General features: G+C 36.3%; 1 protein-coding gene across 1 annotated transcript in view; it reads left to right on the forward strand.

Moving 5' to 3' along the window:
• The window catches only part of HEPHL1 (hephaestin like 1), a 97,384-nt gene that overhangs the window by 29,179 nt on the left and 44,422 nt on the right, over window positions 1-23,783 (forward strand). The window contains 7 exon segments of the mRNA XM_021000746.1: window positions 3,173-3,385; window positions 4,371-4,550; window positions 16,025-16,279; window positions 18,918-19,086; window positions 21,841-21,866; window positions 21,869-21,979; window positions 22,128-22,259. Coding sequence (XP_020856405.1) covers window positions 3,173-3,385; window positions 4,371-4,550; window positions 16,025-16,279; window positions 18,918-19,086; window positions 21,841-21,866; window positions 21,869-21,979; window positions 22,128-22,259 — 1,086 coding nt within the window.

Here is a 23,783-nt window from a genome sequence, read left to right on the forward strand (position 1 = left end):
TATTAAAGAAGCAGTTTCATTACTTTATAGTCACACCTTGGACTTGGTCTACTAAATGTGAATATCCTCTAGAAAAAGGAATCATCAAAGACTTCTGTTATATGTGCATGTGAGGGTTGAGGTGTGATAGGGTTCTCTCTGAGATCCTTAGAGTTTTATAATGAAGGCAGCACCTTGACTCTTAGACAGTGGTTTGCACAGAGTAATTTCTGCTTTAATGAGATTTAGTCATGCTGTAGGCTTGCTCTGTCGCTGAAGAGTGGCTCAATATTAATTCGATTAATGAGGACAGGATATCGATAAAAATTGGGCAGCTATAAGGCAGGTAAGCAATATGCATTTAATAAGTACACACTATATGCCAGGCACTGTGCCAAGTGCTGGGGTTACAAACACAAGCAAAACAAATGTAATCTGAAGTCAATGAAGTTCCTACCTTCAAGAACCTTACATTCCAATAAGGGAAGATGACACATAAAGGGAAGAAGAAGGAGTCAAGGGAAAAGATAATGGGCACAGCACAGCTAGGAGGGGAATGAAGCATGGCTGGCCTGGGCCCCTTCCCCAAGTGGAGGCTTAAAGTGGTGAAATTGGGAGAATTATTACCCAAAAGGTAGTGTAATTCTATTAAAATGCTAAGGAATATAATTCCATTTTCCAGTATTCTAGTAAGCAAGTAATGACAGCTTCTACCCCATACCAGAGCAGACCCTCTGGTCTATCTTGGGTCCTTTTAAGAGGTACTTTTACTTTATTTTTAAATTTTTAAATTTATTTAGTTTTAGTTTTCAACATTCACTTCCATAAGATTTTGAGTTCTAAATTTTCTTTCCCTCCCTTCCCTCCCTCCTCCCCGATAGTGTGCAATCTGATATAGGCTATGCATATACATTTACATTAAACATATTTCCACATTAGTCATGTTGTAAAGAAGAATTAGAACCAATGGGAGAAACCATGAGAAAGAAGAAACAACAAAAAAGAGAGCAAATGGTATGCTTCGATCTGCATTCAGACTCCATAATTCTTTTTCTGGATGTGGGTACATTTTCCATCATGAGTCTTTTGGAGTTTTCTTAGATCCTTGCATTGTGAAGAAGAGCTAGGTCTATCAAAGTTAGTCACCCCACAATGTTGCTATTACTAGATACAATGTTCTCCTGGTTCTGCCCATTTCACTCAGCATCAGTTCATGTAAGTCTTTTCAGGTTTTTCTGAAGTCCACCTGCTCATCATTTCTTATGTAACAATAGTATTCCATCATATTCATATACCACCACTTGTTCAGCCATTCCCCAATTGATGGACATCCCCTCAACTTCCAATTCTTGGCCACCACAAAAAGAGCTGTTATAAACATTTTTGCACATGTGAGTCCTTTTCCCATTTTCGTGATCTCTTTGGGATTAAGTGATACTTTTAAAAAGCCCAAGATTCTCCCTGTGACAAAAAGTCATCTTTTAAACATCAGTGTTCTTCTGAGATGACTGTGAATCACAGTCTCCATAGAATTAAGGTTGAGAGTCACCCAGAAGGCAATAGAGCAGTGCATGGTAGGCATGAATATACATATACAATTGCATATACAATTTTTAAGAAGTTGTTTCCCCCATTAGAATGTTAGCTCCTTGAGGGCAGGGACCACGTTTTTATCTTTACTTATATTTGCCAGAACTTAGTTTATTTCCTGGAAAGAGTAAATGCTTAATAAGATGCTTATTGACTGAAACTCGATTTACTGCAGTATTTATTTCTAGTAAAATATTATGTGAGTACTGCAAGGCATATCATCAGAGAGATGTATGGTTGGAAAAGAAGGTGAGCTGGTCACGTGGTGAGCAGGGGATAAACAATAGACATCCAATATATTCAATTGGTATATATGCAGTGCCAAGAAATCTAGAGGAAAGCCCCCAGCATGTTGGAGGAGGTACCTGAGCTGAGCCTTGAATGAAGTTAAGGATCCTAACAGACAGAGGTGAGGAGGGACAGAAACAAATAAAGGCACTGGTGATGGAACTGCCATGAATCCTGTGATTCTATGACACGCCCATGCTTTTTTCCCAACCAGGACTACCCTCTGTCTACCTCTTCACCTCTCCATACCCTACCCATACTTCAAGGTGGAATGTGAAGTTAATGAAAACTTCAGATGGAATCAACCCACCCTGATCTCTTCTTTTTTTGACTACCTCATGACACTTACTGTCTTTTCTATACATGTTGGCATTTGATTATATTTAATTTAGCATTTGATCATGTGCTGTCTACTGGACTAAGTATACTAAGCTACTGGACATTAAAGCTCCATGAAGGCAGCCACTGCTGGATTGACCTTTGTGTCTCATCCAATAGCCTAAGTGTTCTGCGTGTAGTAGGACCTAATAAATATTTTTGAATCAAATTGAATTGTTCCCTAATCATCTCATACAAATAAATCTTATCTCTTGAACAAAACTGTAACTGGATGACAGAGATGGTGACATATACTTCTTTGATATACTTCCATACTGATTTGCATAATGCTAGATAGGAAAAGAGACAGGATGGCATACTCATTGGTCAGAGAACTTGCCTCAAAACCAGAAAGATCTAGGTTCAGCTCCTGCCTCTGAAACATACTGATTTTATGACCCTGGGTGAGCACTTAACCACTTGGCTACATACCTCCCTAAGGCTTTAATATACTGAGAACATGCTGACCAGCTCTGGTAAAGGAAGTTTCTCCATGTGGGAGTTCCCTGTCCCATTGAAATCATGTCTAGTCCCTATCCTTAATGCTATTGTTCAGTCACTTTTCAATCAAGTCTGACCCTTTGTGACCCCATTTGGGGTTTTCTTGGCAAAGATACTGGAGTGGCTTGCCATTTCCTTCTCCAGCTCATTTCACAGATGTGGAACTGAGGCGAACAGGTTGAATGACTTGCCCAGGATCACATAGGTAGTAAGTGTCTAAAGTCAAATTTGAATTCAGAATAATGAGTGTTCCTGACTCCAGTCCCAGCCTTCTATCTACTGCACCATCTAGCTGCCTCCTATCCTTAATAGTCATTCAATAAAATGCCTTTAGCTTTGAATTGAATTGAATTGAATTTGAGTGGCTAATACAAGGAATCCAGAAATATCTCCATATTTCAAGTCTGTGATCACTGTCTTTTCTTTTTCTTCCTAGGAGCTCTATATCCTGATGGAACATCTGGAAAAAATAAGGATGATGACATGGTTGCTCCTGGTAAAAATTATACCTATGTCTGGCCTGTAAGGGAAGAATATGCCCCTGCTTTTGCAGATGCCAACTGTCTGACCTGGGTTTACCATTCTCACATTGATGCACCAAAGGACATATGCTCTGGGTTAATAGGGCCACTACTGGTTTGTAAAAAAGGTATGAAGAAACGATCCCAAGGGAGTTCCTTGTGGGACTCTGTTCTTGGGTTGCTTGCTAGCTTGTGTGTGTAACAGACACAATTCTGATACTTTCCTATCCCTTGTCACCTACAAAATGTGTCCCTATTTTCACACTGCAACCTTCAAAGATAAGAAAATTCTTCAGATGGATAATGATGTGACTGCAAATGGAAGAGGGCAATAAATCAGGCTGATGGTGACTACCATTCACAGTCTTTTAATGCCTGTCATTTGGCTGATTCTTTCAGAACAATTCTGCCTTAATGGATATGTCTGGACTATGCCTATATGCACAATAGGCTCAAAAGTGAAAAATTTGACTAGGCAAAATAAAATTATTTGTTTGGCCATTGTCTATATGACAACACATGCAGATTAATGGATTTTTTGTTTGTTTGTTTGTTTTTGTTTATTCTTACAACCAACTGGCCTGTTTTGTTTTGGTTTTGTTTTTGTTTTTTTCTGAGTGGATATAATCTGCTTTATTTATGAAGAGGTAGAAGAGTTTTAAGCCTGAAATTGTGGTGATTTCTAGACAAAGAATATTAGCAGTCCCTCATTTCATGAGACAGTTCTCATTTTTCCCATCAATTTTCAGCTTGTCCCCCCCATGCTACTCTCATCTTTATGAACTAGCCCGATGAAGATAGTCCCTAGATCCCAGAATCTTAGAATTTCAGAATAGTAAGTGTAAATTGTAAATCCCCTCTATAACATCCTCCTCAAAGCAATGTTTTCTCTTTGTCTTCAGAATTCAGAGATATGTATTGTAGACTGTGATAGACTACATAAATATAAGCTATTAGTATTACTATTATTTCTATGATAACATACCGATGACTTTTAAAAACAATTCAATGCTTACCAAATAACACCATTAAGGGCACATTGTGTAAAACTTACTTCTTAATTTAGTTAGCATCCACCTTGACTTCACAATTAAAAATAAATATGTCCTGCAGGAATTCTGACTAATAATCCAGCAATCAGAACTGATGTCAATAAAGAATTTATAGTGATGTTCACACTGGTTGATGAAAATCAAAGCTGGTACCTGGATGAAAACATCAGGAATTTCTGCACTGCCCCTGATACTGTTGACAAGGATGATGCAGTTTTCCAGAGAAGCAACAAAATGCATGGTGAGTGTCATCAATGAATTTAAGACAAAAAAATTTATTATGCACCTATTGTGTGCTCAGCATTGTGGAGGATAGAGAAGCTGAAATGAAAATTCTAGTCCTGGAGGCACTTACTGTCTTATAGAGAAAACACTGAGAGAACAGTTTCTTGACCTTAGTTTCTTTAACTGCAAAACGAGAGGGTTGGATGGATGACATCTATGGTGCCTTCCAGCCTTTAGATTCTGTGATATATAACATGTCAATATAGTTCACAATTGTTTTGCATTTTCAACTTTATAAAACAATTCCTCATGATGACCTCCTGACAGTAGATAGTGCTAATGTTCTTATTCCCATTTCACACATGAAAAAACTGAGGATCAGAGAGATTAAGTGACTTCCCCAATGTCACTAAGCTAGAAAGTATTAGTGCTAGGATACACAATCATAGAATGTTTGTTGGACATGGAAGGGACCTTGAAAATCATTTAGTTCAAATTCCTCCCTTTATAGATGGGAAAAATGAGATCCCAAGTAAATGAAATAGCCCAAAGATACATGTTAATTGGCAGAGCCCGACTCCCAAGTCCAATGCTGTTTCATGTAACCAAAGAAACAGAGAACAGTGGAAGAATTGTACAATAAAATTTCCAAGTAGATGGAGAATTGAATGTCTGCCTAGTCCAACCTATTCCTGGGAGAGAATTCTGTCTACAACATCGCTGACACGTCATCATTCAAGAACACTACTTAAAGCCCTTCAATGGAGTGGAACTTACTCTACTGCTCAAAGCAGCTCATTGTGCTTTTGTGCAGTTCTAATCGTTAAGAAATTTTTCCTTGCATCAAGCTGAAAACTTGGTCCTCAGTAACTTCCAATGACTGCTCCTAATTCTACCTCCTAGAGTCAAACAGAGCAAATTGGATCCTTATTTCACACACAGTCTTCTAAATGCCCCAGCCTTAGCTCCAGCCCCATTCTCCAAATTAAATGGCCTTAGTACCTTCATTTGGTTCTCCATGATCTCCAGTGTTCCCATCAAGTTGGCCATCTCTTCTGTATGAATTCTCAGTAATATCTTTCTTGAAATATTGCTTCCAGAACAGAACACAGTACTTCAAGTGTGGTTGAATACAGAGAATGAGACTGTCATTTCTCCTTCTGGATAGCCTTCTTAATACAGCCTAAGAATCTATTAAATTTTTTGTCTATCACATGTCAGATGTCACAATGTTGAAATGAGTCATTGTCTGGCCATATCTACCAATTTTATACTTTTACAGTCAATTTTTTTTAACCAAATGTAAGACTTTATTCTTATCAGTTTTTTTTTTTCCGGTCATCCTAGCCTACTGAGATCTTTTTGGAACTTGACTCTGTCATCCAGGTTGTCAGCTATCCCACCCAGTTTTGTGTCATTTACAGCTTAACAAGCTTTATCTTGACATTCAAGTCCTGGATCAAAAATGTTAAATAATATGGGACCAAGGACATATTTGTGGGGCGCTCTTTTAAAACCTTCTTTCCAGTTGGGTCTGGTCATTCAATAGCCTAACTACTGAATTTACCTAATTACTCTTAAATAGCTCTCCACAAAGACACCCTGAGAGACTTCGTTGAATGCTTTTATGAATACAGGTATATTTTATCTATGTCATTTTCTGAATCTGCCAGTATGGTACTTCAATATCTCTTATCTAGTAATCCAGTCGAAGGAGGAAATGAGATTAGCCTGGCATGACCTGTTCTTATTGAATCTGCACTTAGTGACCCCTCACTTCTTTTACTAAACTTTCATAAACCAACCCTTTTTTAGTTTGTCATAAGATTTTTCTAGAAATCAGTTAAACTCTTAAGCATATAGTTTTAAGAAAACATCTCTTTTCTGAAAAATGAGATATTTACTTATCTTTAGGTTTACAGCACTACTCTCATTCTTTATAATTTTTCAAAGATCACTAATGGCTTCAACATTTATATCTCTCAAGTATTTTTTTCTTTTTTAAATTTTTTATTAATTTATTTTTATTTATCAATAATCACTTCTATCTCAAGTATTTTTTTCTTCAGTACACTGGGATGTAGTTCATCCAGCCAAGTAGTTTGAACTCACTGAGTGTGGTGAGGTGGCACAGTGCATAATATGCTGGGCCTCGAGTTAGGAAGACCTGAGTTCAAATCCAGCCTCAAACACTTACTAATTGTGTAACCCTGGGCAAGTTACTTATCCTCTGTTTGCCTCAGTTTCCTCAATTGTAGAATGAGGGTGATAATAGCACCTGCCTGTGAGGATAAAATGAGAAAATATTTGTAAAGTGGTTAGCATAGTGCCTGGAACACACTAGATACTATATTATTATTAGTAATTATTATTATTACCCTAGCTATACTTATCTTGGGTTTGAACTGCCAACCATTTCTGTCTGTGAGTAGTTAAGACCATGCCTGGCTTTCCTCTTACTCATTTTTTATTTGTTTGTTTTTTGGCAAGGCAGTTGGGGTTAAATGACTTGCCCAGGGTCACACAACTAGTAAGTATCAAGTGTCTGAGGCCAGATTTGAATTCAGGCCTCCTGACTCCAGAACTGGTGCTCTATCCACTGCACCACCTAGCTGCCCCTCCTCTTATTCTTTATCATAAATGCTAAGAGACTGTGGCCATATTGTTGGTGGAGTTGTGAACTGATCCAGCTGTTTTGGAGAGTAATTTGGAACTATGCCCAAAGGGCTAGGAAACTGTGCATATCCTTGGATTTAGCAATACCACTACTAGGTCTGTATCCCAAAGAGATCATAAAAAAGGAAAAGGACCTACATGTGCAAAATTATTTATAGCAGCTCTTTTTGTGGTGTCCAAGAATTGAAAACTGAGGAGATGTCCATCAGTTAGGGAGTGGCTGAACAAGTTGTGGTATAAGAATGTGATGAAGCACTATTGCTCCATAAGAAATGATGAGCAGGCAAATTTCAGAAAAACCTAGAAAGACTTACATGAACTGATGCTAAGGGAAGTGAGCAGAACCAAGAGAATACAGTACACAGTAACAGCAACATTGTGTGATGACCAACTTTGATAGACTTAGCTCTTCTCAGCAATACAAGGATCTAAGACAATTCCAAAAGACTCAAGATGGAAAATGCTAATCACATCCAGAGAAAGAACTATGGAGTCCAAGTGCAGATCAAAGCACACTATTTCCTCTCTTTTTTTTTCTTTCTCATGGTTTTTCCTTTTTGTTCCGATTCTTCTTTCACAACATGACTAATGTGGAAGCATGTTTAATATGATGATACATGTATAGCCTATATCAGATTGCATGCCATCTTGGGGAAAGGGGAGTGGAGGGAGGAGGAAAAATTTGGAACTCAAAATCTTATAAAGGTGAATGTTGAAAACTAAAATTAATTAAATAAATAATTAATAATAATATTAATTATAGAATAATATTAATAATTAAGAAATAATAAAAATTTTAAAAGATGACATGGCCGTTTCCCATTAAAGTTCTTACCATTTGAACTTCCATAACCTGCTCCTCCTTGTTGGTCAGAATCAATTCCAGCATAACAATTCCTTCTTGTCACTTCTTGTTCATTTTGAAAAAAGAAATGCTTATTAAAGAAAGTTATGAATTTGCTAGCTCTGATTTGAACAGAAAGATCACTGAATCGGTTGAAGTCATTCCTGTTACAATCATTGACTCATATAATCATTGAAATCATTCATTGTTAAAATCATTGAATCATAATCATTGAGGTCATTCATTGTTACAATCATTGAATCATGTAATCATTGAAGTCATTCATTGTTACCATATCAAACCTCTGTGCCTGGCTTGTCAATAGTTTACAAAGCTCCATATCCAGGGCCTCTTTTTACCTCTAAGGGTCCACAGTATACTCTGACGTAATTTCTGTCTCAGCTTTCATTACCCTCCACCTCACTTCTTCTACTCTGGTTTCTGGATTCCCTCACATGAATTGATCGTATTACGCAATTCTACTTCATGGCCTTCTTTTGTCTATTCTGGTATTTTGGAATAAAGTATATTCTTTCAGAGACAAAATCCAGTCACTGGCCTTATCCCACTACCTCCCAATGTTACCTACAATGTCATAAGTGACTCCTTTCACTAGCATCTCTAGTTCACCTTGCTTGTCCCCTCTATTTTGTGTTTTTACATATAATGTCTAAGTCTAAGGGTTTTGTTTCTGGCTCCTGTCTTTGATTTTTGTCTCCTATGAATTTCTGGGCATATCTGTGGTTATTGTTCCTACACTATAGTTATTCTCTATGGTACTGAGCTTGGCTAATGTCACATGAGTCTTCACAGAAAAGATGGATCAGAAATAGAAGGAGCCTAAGAGATTCTTCTAGTCCAAGCCCCTCATTTTATAGATGGGCAAGCTCAGGTTTACAAAGGTTGGTACATAAAAAATAGTGCTAGATTTGGAGCCAAGAAACTCTGAGTTTGAATCTTGCTTCTGACACTTACTAGCTGTGTCATTGTGGGCAATTCACTTAATCTCTATGAGTTTCAGTTTTTCCAAATGCAAAATAAGAATGTTAACAAGCATGTATTAAGCACTTACTATGTGCCAGGCACTGTGTTATTACACATATATTATATAACACTTAATATATGTGATATGTCATCATTTTATGTTATACTCTACTATATTTTATTATATTGATAACTATAGCACTTACCTAACATGAAAATCAAATTATATTATATATGTGCAGATATAATGGACTGTATACTTTTAAGTGCTATTTATATTTTATTATTGTTAATCATTACTGCTTTGTAACTTGCCCAGGGTCACGCATGTTGCAGAGTTGTCTTTTATAATACATATACTGCCATATTTTTGCTGATTTACAACAGACTTGCACGTAGTAGGTTCTCATTAGAGGTATAAAAAAAGAAAGGAGAAGGAGGAACAGAAAAATGAAGGAAGATAGTCCAGTTACCGGTGACTGATTAACTTTGTTGTTTTTTGGGTTTTGTTTTTGGCACCTAGCAGCCTCAATCTCATAGCTCAATCAAAGTTGCTGGTGCAAACTGTGTTTAATTTCTTCCATTCTGGTTGATCCCACCTCCCTCTTTAGAGTAAAAATATCCCAGAGAACATGGAGATATCATACAAAAAAACATAGTATGACCACCTAAAATAAAACATGGCCCATAAACACAAACAGGCAGTTACATCCAAATCCCATGTGTCATACAATTACTTTCTAATGGATCGATTTTGTATTATATTTCGTGGGTAGAGATTCAGCCTTAAAATCAGGAAGACCTGAGTTCAAGTCCTGCCTTTAACACCTAGTGGGCATGTTACCCTGGGCATGTGATTTAACTTCTCATTACTCTTGGCACTTCTCTAAGAACATAAATTGTAGCAAAGGGAGATGCCTCACTTGGGATTTCACCATGCTAATTAAATTACAGGTCCATTCTCTATGCTGTATGTCTCTATAAGGAAGTCATATATTTATTTTACTTTGCCTGATTTCATAGAATTTTGTTGACATTTTGCTTGGTTTTGAATAGTTTTCTCTAGCAAAGAATACACAGAAAGGATTTAGTTTTCCACAGACTTTACAAAATTGTCTTCTGAACGCTTAGCATATCAATCATTGCCTTTTAAGATAATTTAGTGAAAAGAATGTTGGAGATGCACTTATTCTAATTGCCTCCCCTATGCAAAAATGGCACTATTGAACTACCAACAATAACATGTGATCCGAGTTATTTTTTTGCCCAGCAGACATAATGGCATTTGCCTGCAAAGAGCTGTTAATGTTAATTCCTTTAAAAAAGACCCCCCTCTGGTATTTCATCCTCACATGTAGGTGACTCTGGGTTCTCCCAGCTTCTATTAGAGCAGCATAAGCTCTAACGGACTTATGAAAATGGAAAAACTCAGACTGAACTGAAGAATTCAACTGTATATAGTCCTAGCTTGTGCTCTTAAACATATACTTTTTAAAAGTCACATTATGAAAAGCTTTTTCTCTTCCTGGAGTTTTTAAATGTTTAGGTACAAATGAATGCTCTATTTTATCAAGTATTTTCTCTGTAGTTGATGACATGATTGTGCAGTTTTATTTTTTTCACTTGTTGATTTAATTTATTTTATTGTTTTATAAACTTTATACTTATAATTCTTATATTATACTTAGAAATCCTCTGCGATTTTATATACTATTATTGTACTTAAATATATCATTTAAATATTAATATTATATTAATATTTACTATATCAATTTATTATGTTTATCATTTATTATATTGATCTTTATAAATATTTATACTTAAATATTTCATTTGTTATTTCAGTGTTAATATTCTTTAATGATATATGATTTTCTTTCTCAGGTTTACGTTTGTTAGTATGGGATCAAAACCATATTTGTTGTGTAAAGGAGTTGTGGAAAGGAGTCTTTTTCTGTTTTTGAAACAGTTTTTACAGTACAAGAATTATTTCCTTTTTTAAAGAGTGATACCATTCATTTGAGAATACCTCTAGATCAAGTGTCTTTTTGTAAGGAAGCTTTTTAATGCATTTATCCTTCCAAGACTGGTCTATTTAGGTTATCCACATTTTGCCTTGTTAGTTTGTGCATTTTACACTTCTGTAGAAAATAATCCATTTCTTTTAGATTCTCAAATTAATCACATGAAGCTCAAATTTATTCACTTTAATAACACTCACAATGTCTTTTTTCTCATTGTGATCTTTTTTCTTTCTAATTTTGGCATTTTGGGATTTAGCCTTCTCTTTAAAATTAGCCATTTGTCATTTTTTTAAAAAATAGCCTTAGATTTATCATTTCGATTGTTTTTTCAGTTTTATTGATTCCTTCTCTGATATTATTTACTTCTTTTTTGTTTTTTTAAGTGTAGACTCAGGTCACTAACTTTCGCTGTTTATAATACTGATTAATATAGGCATTCAGTGCAAGAAACTTGCCTCTGAGGACTGTTTTCACTGTGTTTTTATATTAACTATTTTTATTATCATTATTGAAGAATCTGTTCTTGCTTTATTATTTCTTCTTTCACTCAGGCATTATTATTAATGTGTTATATGTTATGTGTCTGAGGCTGGATTTGAACTCGGGTCCTCCTGAATCCAGGACTGGTGCTGTATTCACTGAGCTACCTAAGCTTCCCCTCACTCAGGCATTATTGAATTGCTAACGTTTTCATTTCCAGGAGCACTGTTACCTGGAATTCATCACATGATTTTTTTTTCACTCTGGTTTTATAGTGGTATTGTCCATAAATGTAATACATAGAATTTCTGAGTGTCTACATTTTTGTTTTTGGTGAGGCAATTGGGGTTAAGTGATTTGCCCAGAGTCACACAGCCAGTTAGTCTTATGTGTCTGAGGCCAGATTTGAACTCAGGTCCTCCTGACTCCAGGGCTGGTGCTTTACCCACTGTGCCACCTAGCTGCCCCAGAGTGTCTACATTTGTCATTTTACTTTTATTGGCAAATTTTGTTTCAACATATCATACAAGGAATGGATCACCTACAAGGTACAAAAGCTATTAAATATAAGAACTTTTCACTTTAGTGTCCTCTATTCATTAAAAGTCAATTTTGCCCTTGTAGGATTATGCTCAGTTTAACCAAGGGATTTTAAGTAAGTTAGTCTTAGTTGTAAAACTTTATCCTTTGTTTTCCAGAACACGATATTCCAAGTTCTCTACTCTTTCATTGTAGCGGCTGCTGAATAATTCATGATCCTGATTCTGACTCTTTCATACTTGAATTCTTTCTTTTTGACTGCTTATAACATTTTTCTCTGACCTAGAAACTCTGGGTTTTGGCTATACTGCTCCTGGGAGTTTTCATTTTGGAGTTTCTTTCATGAGATGATTCATGGATTTTTTTTTTCTATTTCCACTTTGTCTCTGGTTCAAAGAGATCAGAGAAATTTTCTTTTATGACTTCTTAAAATATGATGTGTAGAGCATTTATTTCTTCATGGTTTTAAGGTAGTCCAGTGATCCTTAAATTCTCTCTTCTCAATCTTGTTTCCAAGTCAGCTGTTTTGCTTGAGTTTTCTATTTTTTTCCAGTGTTTTGACTTTGTTTTCATATCTCTTGTTGTCTCAGGAAGGCATTTGGTCCATTATAATTTCCAAGGAGTTTGTTATTTAGACATGATTTTGTACCTTTAGTGTCAAGCATTTAATTCCCTTTCCAATTCTTACTTCCATAGCTCTCATTTCTTTTCCATTTTTTTCTATAGTACTCTCATTTCACTTATTAAAAATTTTTTAACTCTCAAAAAAATCCCCCTTGCTTAATCTCTGCTAAGAATTCTACTTTAAATTATGCCCAAGCTATGCTGTATCATTCTCTTTATCTAGTTTTGTGGTTTGAGTGTCTCTGTCATCATAATAATTCTTTATGGTGGATTATTTTTTTTCCTTTGCTCCTTATTCCAGGTCACTAACTGATTTTGGACTTTATGTTAGGGTCAGGCTATGAAAACTTCTAAGAGGAATATCTAGGCCAGCCCTACTGCTATTTTCTTGGGATAGTGAGTGTTGTAATATTCCAGGCTTTCAGAGACAGTTCAGGCTGAGGACTTGCAAGCTTTCAGTATTCCCAAAGGAGAATGATCTAGGGAAAAGTTTAGTTGCTATCTCCTTTAGCATAAGCTCTGCAAGTTCCTGACCTGGATTTGGGTCAGAGCTATAGACCTGCGTGCTTGCTCTGGTTGGAATTTCAGTAGACTGATGCCAAACTCAGCCATTGTTAAAAAACTGGAAAGTCCTTTTGGTTCAAAATGACTGGATCATAGGCTTCGCTTTGGTCTGTGTTCTTGTCTTGGTTATTTCTCTGCAGGCTTCAGACTTGACTAGAAGCTGGAACTGAGAACACACTCTGCTCCTGGGGTCAAAACCACCAGCCTACTGCTTGTTTCTGAACTTGCTTCTTGCTCAGTACGTAGCTAGAGCCCAGTATAGAAGGAGAAGAGAAGAAGGCTGAGGATAGACCCTTTGGGGATACCCACAATTAGTGGAGTGATCTGGCAAAAGAGACTTACAATTCACAATTTAAAAAAAAATGTTCATGTCATATTTGTCGGTTTTCATGTTTATGAACCTGAAAAAAATATTTTTTTGTTTCTACTATTTAGTTCTCACCACATATCTTTAATATCTTGTTTGTATCATAATTTGTTTCACTTTATAGCTTTTTTCCTATCTTTTTAGTGGAGTTACAATTTAATAATAATGAATTGTTCAACCATCCCACTATGATTATTTCTTTACATCTATTTCTTGATATAATTCTATGAAGTTTTTGTTGACAAATTTGGTTGCAGAATTATTAGGGTCATATGTGTGCACATGTATGCACACACATTTCTATACTCTCATTTTGGACAGAACCTTTTATTATAATCCATAATATAATGTCTTTGTTTATCTCAACACAGTCTGGGTTTTAATTCAACTGTGACTGATATTGTTAATTTCATGGTAAATTTTATAGCACCTTTAATTTGGAATCTCTTAGAGCTTTCTGGTTTAAATGAGTTTCCTTAGTAGCAGATTATTTAATTCTGCTTTTTAATTCATTCTGTACCTCTTTTCTGTTTTTGCCTTTTTTTGTGGAGAAGTATTTAGTTCATTTGCATCTCATGTTACAGTTAATAGGTTTGTCTTTTCGTTAGTCTTATTGTAAGGAAAAATGATTTTTAATTCTTTTTAATATTAGTCCATATTGGATAGAATCATTATTAAAAAGTTCTTCTGTAACATTAATAACTCTGTAGGTTATTTTAATTTGTGTTTCTATTTTATGCAAGGCAGAGGTTTGCTCTGGAATTATCTGCCTTTTCTACTTTCCCCTTTGAATGTTTTTCTTATTATTTCTCTGAAATATCCTTCTAATACCTTTAGTGATTTAACCAGTGCAATGCTTTAAGCTCTATTCTCACATTTTGTGAACCACTCTTTTAATTTGATTTCAGAAATTTGAGTTATTTTAAATACTTTTTTCTGGGAGGATTATTTGTTTTTCAAAGATTTCTTTGAAATTTTTTACAGCTATCTGAAAATCATTGAAAGGCTGCTTCTCAAATAACCATTTCTTCATAGAATATGCTGAGTTTCTTAATTTTGTAAATGTTGAATTCCTTTTTCTGTAATCCTATGTTTTTCTCCTTCCAAGTTCCATTTTCTTCATAATTATTGTTCCTCTAACAGACTTATTCACTTCAGGTTGCTTGTAATGTATTTTTTTCCTTAGCAAGGTAGTGTTGGAATTTAATAACAAAGTGTCTAGGCATGTAAAATATTGTTATCTTACCTAGATTTAATTGTTGCTTTAGCAAATTTTGGTAAAATGTGTTGGATTTCCTCAAATACTATATTCATATTCTTTTATTTTCTTTAGTTCTCTGTGATGCCCACAATCCTGAGATTGCTGAGTGTGATCTGTTGTCCTGATCCATCAGCTGGGTACACATGTTGTCCCTCTGGAGCAGGACAAAGGGCCGCACTTAAGGACCTAGAGGGCTATGAGTGGCCTCAAGGCCACAGGTTCCCATTCCCTGATCTCTGGACAAATCAGTGATGTCTTGAACTTCTATTACCAACTGCTCTGCATGGTGTACAAGTCTGTTTTCTATTATTGTTGTTGGAATATATAGAACGTGGGAAGTTTTCTCTTGTATTTGCCATAGTGTTAAAAAAAATCTCCTCTTACTTTATTTTGGAATCTCATTTCTCACTTCATTTCCTCATATTACTTTTTAACTTTCTTGTATTTGATGTTGTGATTTTCCTATCCTTTTCCTATTCTTGATTAAATTATTTAAAATGTTTCGGCAGCTAGGTGATGCAGTAGATAGAGCGCTGGGCCTGGAGTCAGGAAGACTTGGCCTCGGACACTTTCTAGCTTTACTGTGACCCTGCGCACTTAACCTCTATTTGCCTCTGTTTCTTCAACTATAAAATGTGGATAATGGAATTAATAATAGTACCTACTTCACAGAGTTGTCACGGAGATCAAGTTAAACAATATGGGAAAGCACTTAGCACAATGCCAAGCACACAGCAGGTGCTTAATAAAATGCTTGTTTCTTTCTTTTGTATTCATTTGAAGACACCCCTCAGGAGACCTCACATGCTTTTTTTGTTTAGTTCACATTGTTGATTCAGTTGTTCTGTGGCATTTTTTAGTACTTAGTACTGACGCTGTTTTTCCAATTTTTTAAAATTTTTGGTTGGTTCTTAGTATGAGTATGTTTGTTTTAGCATTGCTTCCCTATATCCTTTTGTTTGCTTGCTTTTGGTGTGCTGCGTGAAGGGCCTGACTCCCTTCAAACCTAATCTTTCAAAATATTGAAATAAGAAATATTTCCACTTTATGCTTCAGCAAAAGAGTCCATTTCCTTTCTGAAAGTCTCTGTTTCCTTTGGTTTTTCTTTTTCTTTTTTCTCTTCTAGCTCTTAATGGCTATCTTTTTGGAAACTTCCCTGAGCCGGAGATATGCTCGGGAGACTCTGTGTCCTGGCATTTATTTGGAATGGGGAATGAGATCGACATCCACTCCATCTACTTTTATGGGAACACCTTCATCAGCCGAGGACATCGGACAGATACTGTCAACCTCTTCCCGGCCACCTTCCTTACCTTAGAAATGATAGCTGAGAATGCTGGGAAGTGGATGATCACCTGCCAAGTCAGTGACCACCTGCAAGGTAAAGAGATACTGTTGACAGGGAAGCGACAGGGAAGCACAGAAAGTTACAATCCACTCAACTTGACAATCATGGAATCACTGCTCATTGAATCACATAGATTCTGAGCTGCAAGGGACGTGCTAGAGCTCATCTAGCACAACCCTTTTATTTCACAGATGAGGAAACTGAGTCCCCAAAAGGTTAAGATGACTAGCCTAAGGTCTCAAGGTACTAAGTGATGGAGGAAGGATGTGAACCCAGATTCTCTGACACCCTTTCCATTATACCGTGTGACTTCCCACCAATCACTAGCATTCATTCATCAGACACTGTATACAAAGCAAGATATGTATGAGCATCCTCTCCTCCAAATGTCATATCCCTTCCCATTGGACTGTGAGCAACTACACATGGGAACTTCCATCCTTCATCTTTGAATCCCCAATATCTCACATGATATCTTTCATATACTAAATAATTTTTTGTTAGATAGTTTGCTTATTAAAACTTGCCATAAAGGGAGGCAGGACTGATATTCATTAATATATACATGCATAAATATGTGTATATGTTACAATATTTATTAGCAAATATTTATTAAATGACTACTTAGTACAACACCATCTTCTAATCCTGAAGAAGACAATCTCCTTTGGTATACAAGGAGAAGTATGATAGTGTTTCTCCCCTTAAGCTGTTATAACCTATTATGGAAGATGAATTAATTAATCAACAAGCAAGGCACCATGCTAAGCCCTAGGGATTCAAATACAAAAGTGATATAGTCTCTGCTTTTAAGAAGCCTACCCCTCAATTAGGAGAGACAACATATAGAAGAAAGTTCAGCTGGAGGGAGGATGGAAAAGCCTGAAAGTCTTAGATACTATAGGTCAGATGATGATGCCTGCAGTCTATAGGGTACAGAGACAGAACACACGGTAAATCATAGAGGATCTTAGAAGGCAATGGCAGAGTACCTGGCAAAGTTAGTGGTCCTCCATTTTATCAGAAGACACAGAGTTGGTGATTTCCACCTCAGACAAGTTATGGAAGCAGTCAAGCATCCCAGATGAGCTCAGAGGGACCCTCCGAGGACTCTGAGGGCCATGTTGTTTGAATGCCAAAAGAACGTTTGCCTAAAATAATATTTTATAGAGGACTTACACAAGGCGAACACTCAAATGGAGGTCAGAAGAGGGGATATGAGGATACTCTCAAGGTCTCTCTGAAGAATTTTGGAATCCATTGTGAGACATGGGAGACACTGGCACAGGACCACTTGACATGGTGTGCCCGCATCAAAGAAGGTGCTGTGCACTATGAGCAAAGAAAAATTGAAGTGGCTCAAAAGAAACATGAGATACACAAATTTAGAGATATCTCCACTCCAGATGTTCAGATGGTTGATTTTTGCCTGACTTATGGTAAAGCCTTCCAAGCTTACATTCATCTGATCAGCCACAATTGGACACATTTTACCTTGACCCCACCTAGTAATGTCATTTTGGTCCTCTTTGATAATGAAGGACGACAATCAATCAACTGCACACAGTCACACACACATTCATATACATAGATACATACACACACATGTGAATATATAAGAAAGCCTTTAAAGATTTGTTCATATATTTAGTAAAATATATCTACATATTTTATTATTGTTCATATTATTATATATATTAATGACCTTTTATATATGCACATTTGTTTATATGCATCAATTATTTTATATATATATATATTAAACAACTTATATATATATTATATACAAAGATCTTATAATGCATATATTTGTGTATATATTTAGACCTTCCTATATATGCACATATATGTTGTGTGTGTGTGTATATATGTATATGTATGTATGTATGTATGTATGTATGTATATGTTTAAAGACCTTCTATCTTGGGGCAGGGCTGAAGTGGGAAGGCAAGGGTGTGTAGTATCCACAAGGGTAAATAGTAGCAAGTCTTCTCACTGCTGAGATAGGTTCTTAGGCAGTCTTGGGGCCTGGACAACATTAATAATAATAATAATGATGACAATAAAAATCATTGCTAGCATTTACATAACACTTTAAAGTTTGCCAAGTACTTTATAGACAACATTTCACTTGATCCTCCCATCAACCCTGTCAGGTAGGAGCTATTATTATCCCTACTTTACAGATGAGGAAGTTGAGAAGATGGAGTTTAAGTGACATGCCCAGGGTCATGTAGCTAGTAAGTGTCTGACGCCAAATTTGAACTCATCTCCACCCACTGTGCCACCTCTCTTCCTGGGAAAAAGGAAATAGAAGAGGTTGAAGGGTGTGTCCAAGATAGTAGATTTTCCCACTGTCCATCCTACCTGGTTGGTTTCTTGCAAAAATTGAAATATGTCAACGTTGCCTAGCTGGTTTTAATATTGATTCATGATCTGGGAAAAATAAGCAGAAATTTGTGACCTTTTTATCATTAAACCATTACCTTTTAACAATAGCAAGACCCTTCAAGCTAATGTTAAGCTTGTTTAGCAAATATTGATTATAGATGGCATTTAGGTTTTTCTTGGAATGTAATAATATGCCCTGAAAACTACTGGTAATATAAGAAAACACTTTAAAAACAGCCATCAGCAATATTTGACTCATAATTTTCTTCTGTTATACAGCGGGTATGCTGGGACAATATAATGTCAAGACATGCACAAATGATATTTATCAACCCACACTGAAAAGCCAGGAGAAAAGTTACTTTATTGCTGCAGAAAAAGTTCTTTGGGACTATGGTCCTCAGGGCTACAACAAGTACAGTGGCCTGCCCTTGAATGCCACTGGCAGGTAAGTCTCTGTCCTTTGCTAGGTCATTACTGCTAGGGTAGATACTTTTAAAGATTCTTGCAAGAAAAATCTGTTGTATCCTATTGGAGAACTAAGTACCTCCCTACTAAGTTTTTTGCCTGCTACATCTGGTTCTACAGTAAGGGTTCTCATGTGGGATCCAACAACTTAAAAAAATTTTTTTTGATAACTGAATTTTAATATGATTTGGTTTTCTTTGTTATCCTTTGTATTTCATTTTATGTAGAGAAGGGGTCCATAGGCTTCATCAGACTGACAAAAGAGGTCCATAGCACACAAAAAGAGTTAGGAACCCCTGGTCTAAAGGTAAGGCAAAGAAAAGAAGTTGGCAGAATCTCATTGGGCAGTTGAATGAAAAGACAAAGGATACTCTGGCTCAGACCATGATGGCTAGGATTTGGTACATCAAATTTGGCTCATGAGAGTGCCGCACTTCATCAGCATATATGGTGGCCTGCATAGAATTCAACCGGTCATTCAAGAAAAAATAAATATTCATTGAGTATCTATCATGTGCAAATTTCTGTGCCAAACCTTGAGTCAGTATAGTTTTAGAGCGAAATATATGTCATATACTTCTTTAAAGATAAGCAATTCATGCATAGCCTATTAAGTAACTTTTAATCAGAATATTTGATTATCAGTAATATCATAAATCCTATTCAGTAGGCAGTAAAAATCTATGAAGGAGTTTTGAGTAGAGGAGTGAGATCTCAGATAATTAGGAATTTATTATATATTGTACTTATCAGTACTGACTTCAATTTGAGGTAATGAGAATTTGTTTTGCAAAGAAAATTTATCTATTTCTTTGTAGAAAACCTTAACAAATATTTGTTGAATTACTTTTTTTAAAAGATGTATCAAATGTCCATTATATACAGAACACTGTGCAAGGCAAAGATCAGTTTGGCCCTACTCCCATAGAACTTATATTCTAGCAGAAAGATAAACATATACACAAATCATCATAATATAAAATCTTGTTGGATTCAGTCCTTCCTAAAAAGGAAGGAGCTATTCCTTTTTAGCTAGAGCTCTGTGAAGGATAATGTTATAAAATTTCTTTTTTGGTGAATCTGATGAGGTCTGAGAGGTTGGGACCCCTCAAAAACCAAAGTACAAGATGAGTCTTCTGGAATGAATTCACAAACTCGAGCAATCTTTAAGTCAAGTTGCAAAAAGTTTATTGTTACACTTTTCAGCGGGCAAGAATTCTTAAGGAAACTGTAATCTTAAAAGAGCATAGTTAAAGTTTATATAGTATAAAATATGATAAGACATGAGTCAAATATGCTAACTAGGTGATTCAGGGTGGGATTAGGGAGTGGTTAAGGACTGGTCAGTTCTTAAAGAAACATGCACTTCTTGTATCTACTACACAGGCGTTTTACCCAGAGTTCACTGGGAAAAGCCCACAAGGGGGGCCACATGGAAGTGTGGTTTTAGGCCTGCTACTTCATTAAGTTAATTAGCAGTCAGGGACAACTGAGAGTTGTCCAGTCTGCCACCAATCAATGTCTTGTTTGACAAGATAGATGTAGGGAGTATACATAAGTCTTAAGTCTAGAATACAGGTAATGAGGAGTCCAGGAAGTAGATAATAAGGTAGGGCGGTAGTATAGATAGTCCAGTGGGTAAGAATGTTTTTATGACCCAGTGCAAAGCCAGTTCAAACTAATAATTCCTTCAGGTGCTGTTTGTTATTGCACCAAGGAGAGAGATGAGGGGCTTGCTGGGGCCCACTCATGAGTAATTGCTAGGTGCAGTGTCCTTGGGCTGGGGAGAAATTGTCAGAGACAGTGTTTCTGAGGCTAGGGAGAAATTGGGGTCCAAGTACAAGCATCCAAACATCAGCACCCAAGCACCCCATCAGATCCATGGCTACCACACGTATCATCACACAAAGCCCTCCATGGTCTTACTCCTGTCTACCTTTCTAAACTTACTTCACATGGCTGAATTTGTATATTCTCAGCTCTAGCCAAACTGGCCTATTTGTTGTTTGTAGTTTCCAGATCTTGGCATTTAGTCTCCCACTTCCATGACTTTGGTGTCTTGAATGCCTGGAATATATCCCCTCCTTACCTCCATCCTTTTGAATAGGAGTCCTTAATCTGGGGTACAAAAACTTGTTTTTGTTTTTCTATTAAAAATACACTGATAACTGCATTTTAATGTAATTTCTTTCCTTTGTAATCACAAGTATTTTATTTTATCTATTTAAAGCCATAGTTGTTAAAAAGGGTCCATAGACTTCATTAGACTGCCAAAGGGAGCCATGCCACAAAAGAGATTAAGAACTCCAGCCTTAGAATCTTTAGCTTCCTTGAAGTCTCAACCAGGTACCACAGAAATCTTTGCTGATTGTTCTAGTTATTAGTGCTTTCTCACCCTCCTCAAATTATATTATATTCATTTATCTGCTTAAATGCTGTATTCCCTCAGTAGGATGCCAGTCCTTGAGGGAAAATACATTCCATTTTGGTTTTGTACCCTCATTGCATAAATGCGTATTGAATTGGATTGAGTTGCTAGGGTATAAATGTTCCCAAACTTTTACCAGCCTTTTTGGTTCAATGTCCCTAGGGACTTTGTTGAAGAATACTTACCCAGGTCCTGGACAAAACCTCTTCTGGTGGGTCAGGGAGATGAAGAGTTTAAGCCTTTTAACTGAGGCATTTGGTATGCATATGGAAATGTTCTCAATTGCGTTCCTGCATCCTTTCACAGTGAATCTGAGCCCTTCTTCACACAAGGGAAACTAGGATAGGAGGAAAATACTGGAAAGTTCAGTATGTGGAGTATACTGATGCAACTTTTACCAGAAGAAAGAGCCGGTCAGAGGCAGAAAGCCATCTTGGGATACTTGGTACAGTAAATCATTCCAAATATTTCAACCCAGGTGATAGATTTCTGTTGTGAGATCTGATGATTCTAAATAGATTCTTCTCTCCCTCCCCACTCTTTCCCTTCTCCCCTCCTTTCACTTTTTCCTCTCCACTCTCAATCTCTCACAGGTCCAGTCATCAAAGCTGAGGTGGGTGATACAATAATAGTGACTTTTGCCAACAAAGCAGATAGGGTCTATAGCATTTTGCCCCATGGTGTGCTCTACAACAAGGCATCTGATGCAGCACCAAATCTTGATGGTAAGTGCTGGTCTGTATGTGCAAATGTAGCTGATCAAAGCATGAGCAGCTTCACTAGCTCAATTCAATTCAACAAACATTTATTAAACTCCTTTTAGGAGCAAAGCACTGTTTTGTGTTACATGAATTTACTTATCAATTCAACTAACACCAATAAGCCCAAATGAATCAGAAGCAGGTTTTATTACACTCAGAGTATGGCACTTTCCACATACTCTCCATTGATGGGGAACACACCATTCACAATTTAGCAAACAATATTTATATATTACATAAATATACATTATGTTATATTTATACTTTATATAGGTAAAAGGAAGATTGCTGTTGTTAAGATACAGGTGGCCACACAAAGTTAGTATATTTGTTGAAAGAAAATGTACATTATTTGCTACAGGAAATAGATGAGGAAATTATCTTCTTAGTATAGCTAGTTCCACTACATTAAAGAAAACTGCCCATTAGGCCAGAAAAGGGAGGAAAACATTTCCATGACTCTGCAATCTTCCATCTTCAGCAACTAAGTCTTTTTGTACCAATAAGAGGAGAAAAACAGACACTGAAGGACAATAGCTGTGGTGGCTGGTGTTCATGAAGGGTCATAGACAGCAAAATGGTTGATACAGAACAGAATGGAATCAATTATGCTTCTACAGAAATTAACTTTCAACACTAGGTACTGGGGCTATAAAGATAGATAAGGCAGTCTCTGCTCACAGAGAGTTTCCCATTTAATCGGAAGGAAGACAGGTACATAAATAACTGGGAAGAAGGCATATGAAGTAAAGTGAGAAAACTGCAAAGGACAGATCTAGGGGAAGGACAGTGAGAAATCTGAGGAAGGATAACTTTCATAGAGAGTAGGTAAGAGTATTGGTGGGGTCAGGGATGGCTTTGCATCAATGTCACTTGAATTGTATTTACTCATTTAACCCCGATTTGCCTCATTTTCCTCATCTGTAAATTGGGGGAAATAATAGCATCTACCTCCCAGAGTCGTTGTGAGGATCAAATGCAATAATACTTGCAAAGTGCTTAGCACAGTGCCTGGCACATAGTAACTGCAATATAAATAGTAGCTATTGTTATTAGTTTGCTAATTGTTAGTTTTAGTAGTTTATTTAATCTATATAATAGTTATTTATATAATTATGATTTATTAATTTATATAATAGTTTATAAGTATTAGTTTGTTAGGAGATGTTTTGCGGGGAATATGAGGATACTGTGAGTGAAGACAATAGAATGCATTTGTATTCTGTGTTCAATTCATATCAGTCTTATATGGTCTTTGATCTGTAGCAATCAATTATTTATTTGTACTTATAACTGTGTCCTTAACATTTGGAGGGTACAAAGAAGTAAAAGGCACATTTCCTGCCCACAAGGAACTTACACCCTAGCCAGGAAGAAGACATATACATATGGAACAATTAGTGAATTGTTCCTATAATGGAACACATTATCATGCAATGTAATGTAACAAGTTTACATGACAAAATATGTGATATGATAGTATATGTA

The sequence above is a fragment of the Phascolarctos cinereus genome, unplaced genomic scaffold (genome assembly GCF_003287225.1).
Source record: "Phascolarctos cinereus isolate Bilbo 61053 unplaced genomic scaffold, phaCin_HiC Scaffold_726;HRSCAF=1367, whole genome shotgun sequence".
Taxonomy (NCBI): Eukaryota; Metazoa; Chordata; class Mammalia; order Diprotodontia; family Phascolarctidae; genus Phascolarctos; species Phascolarctos cinereus.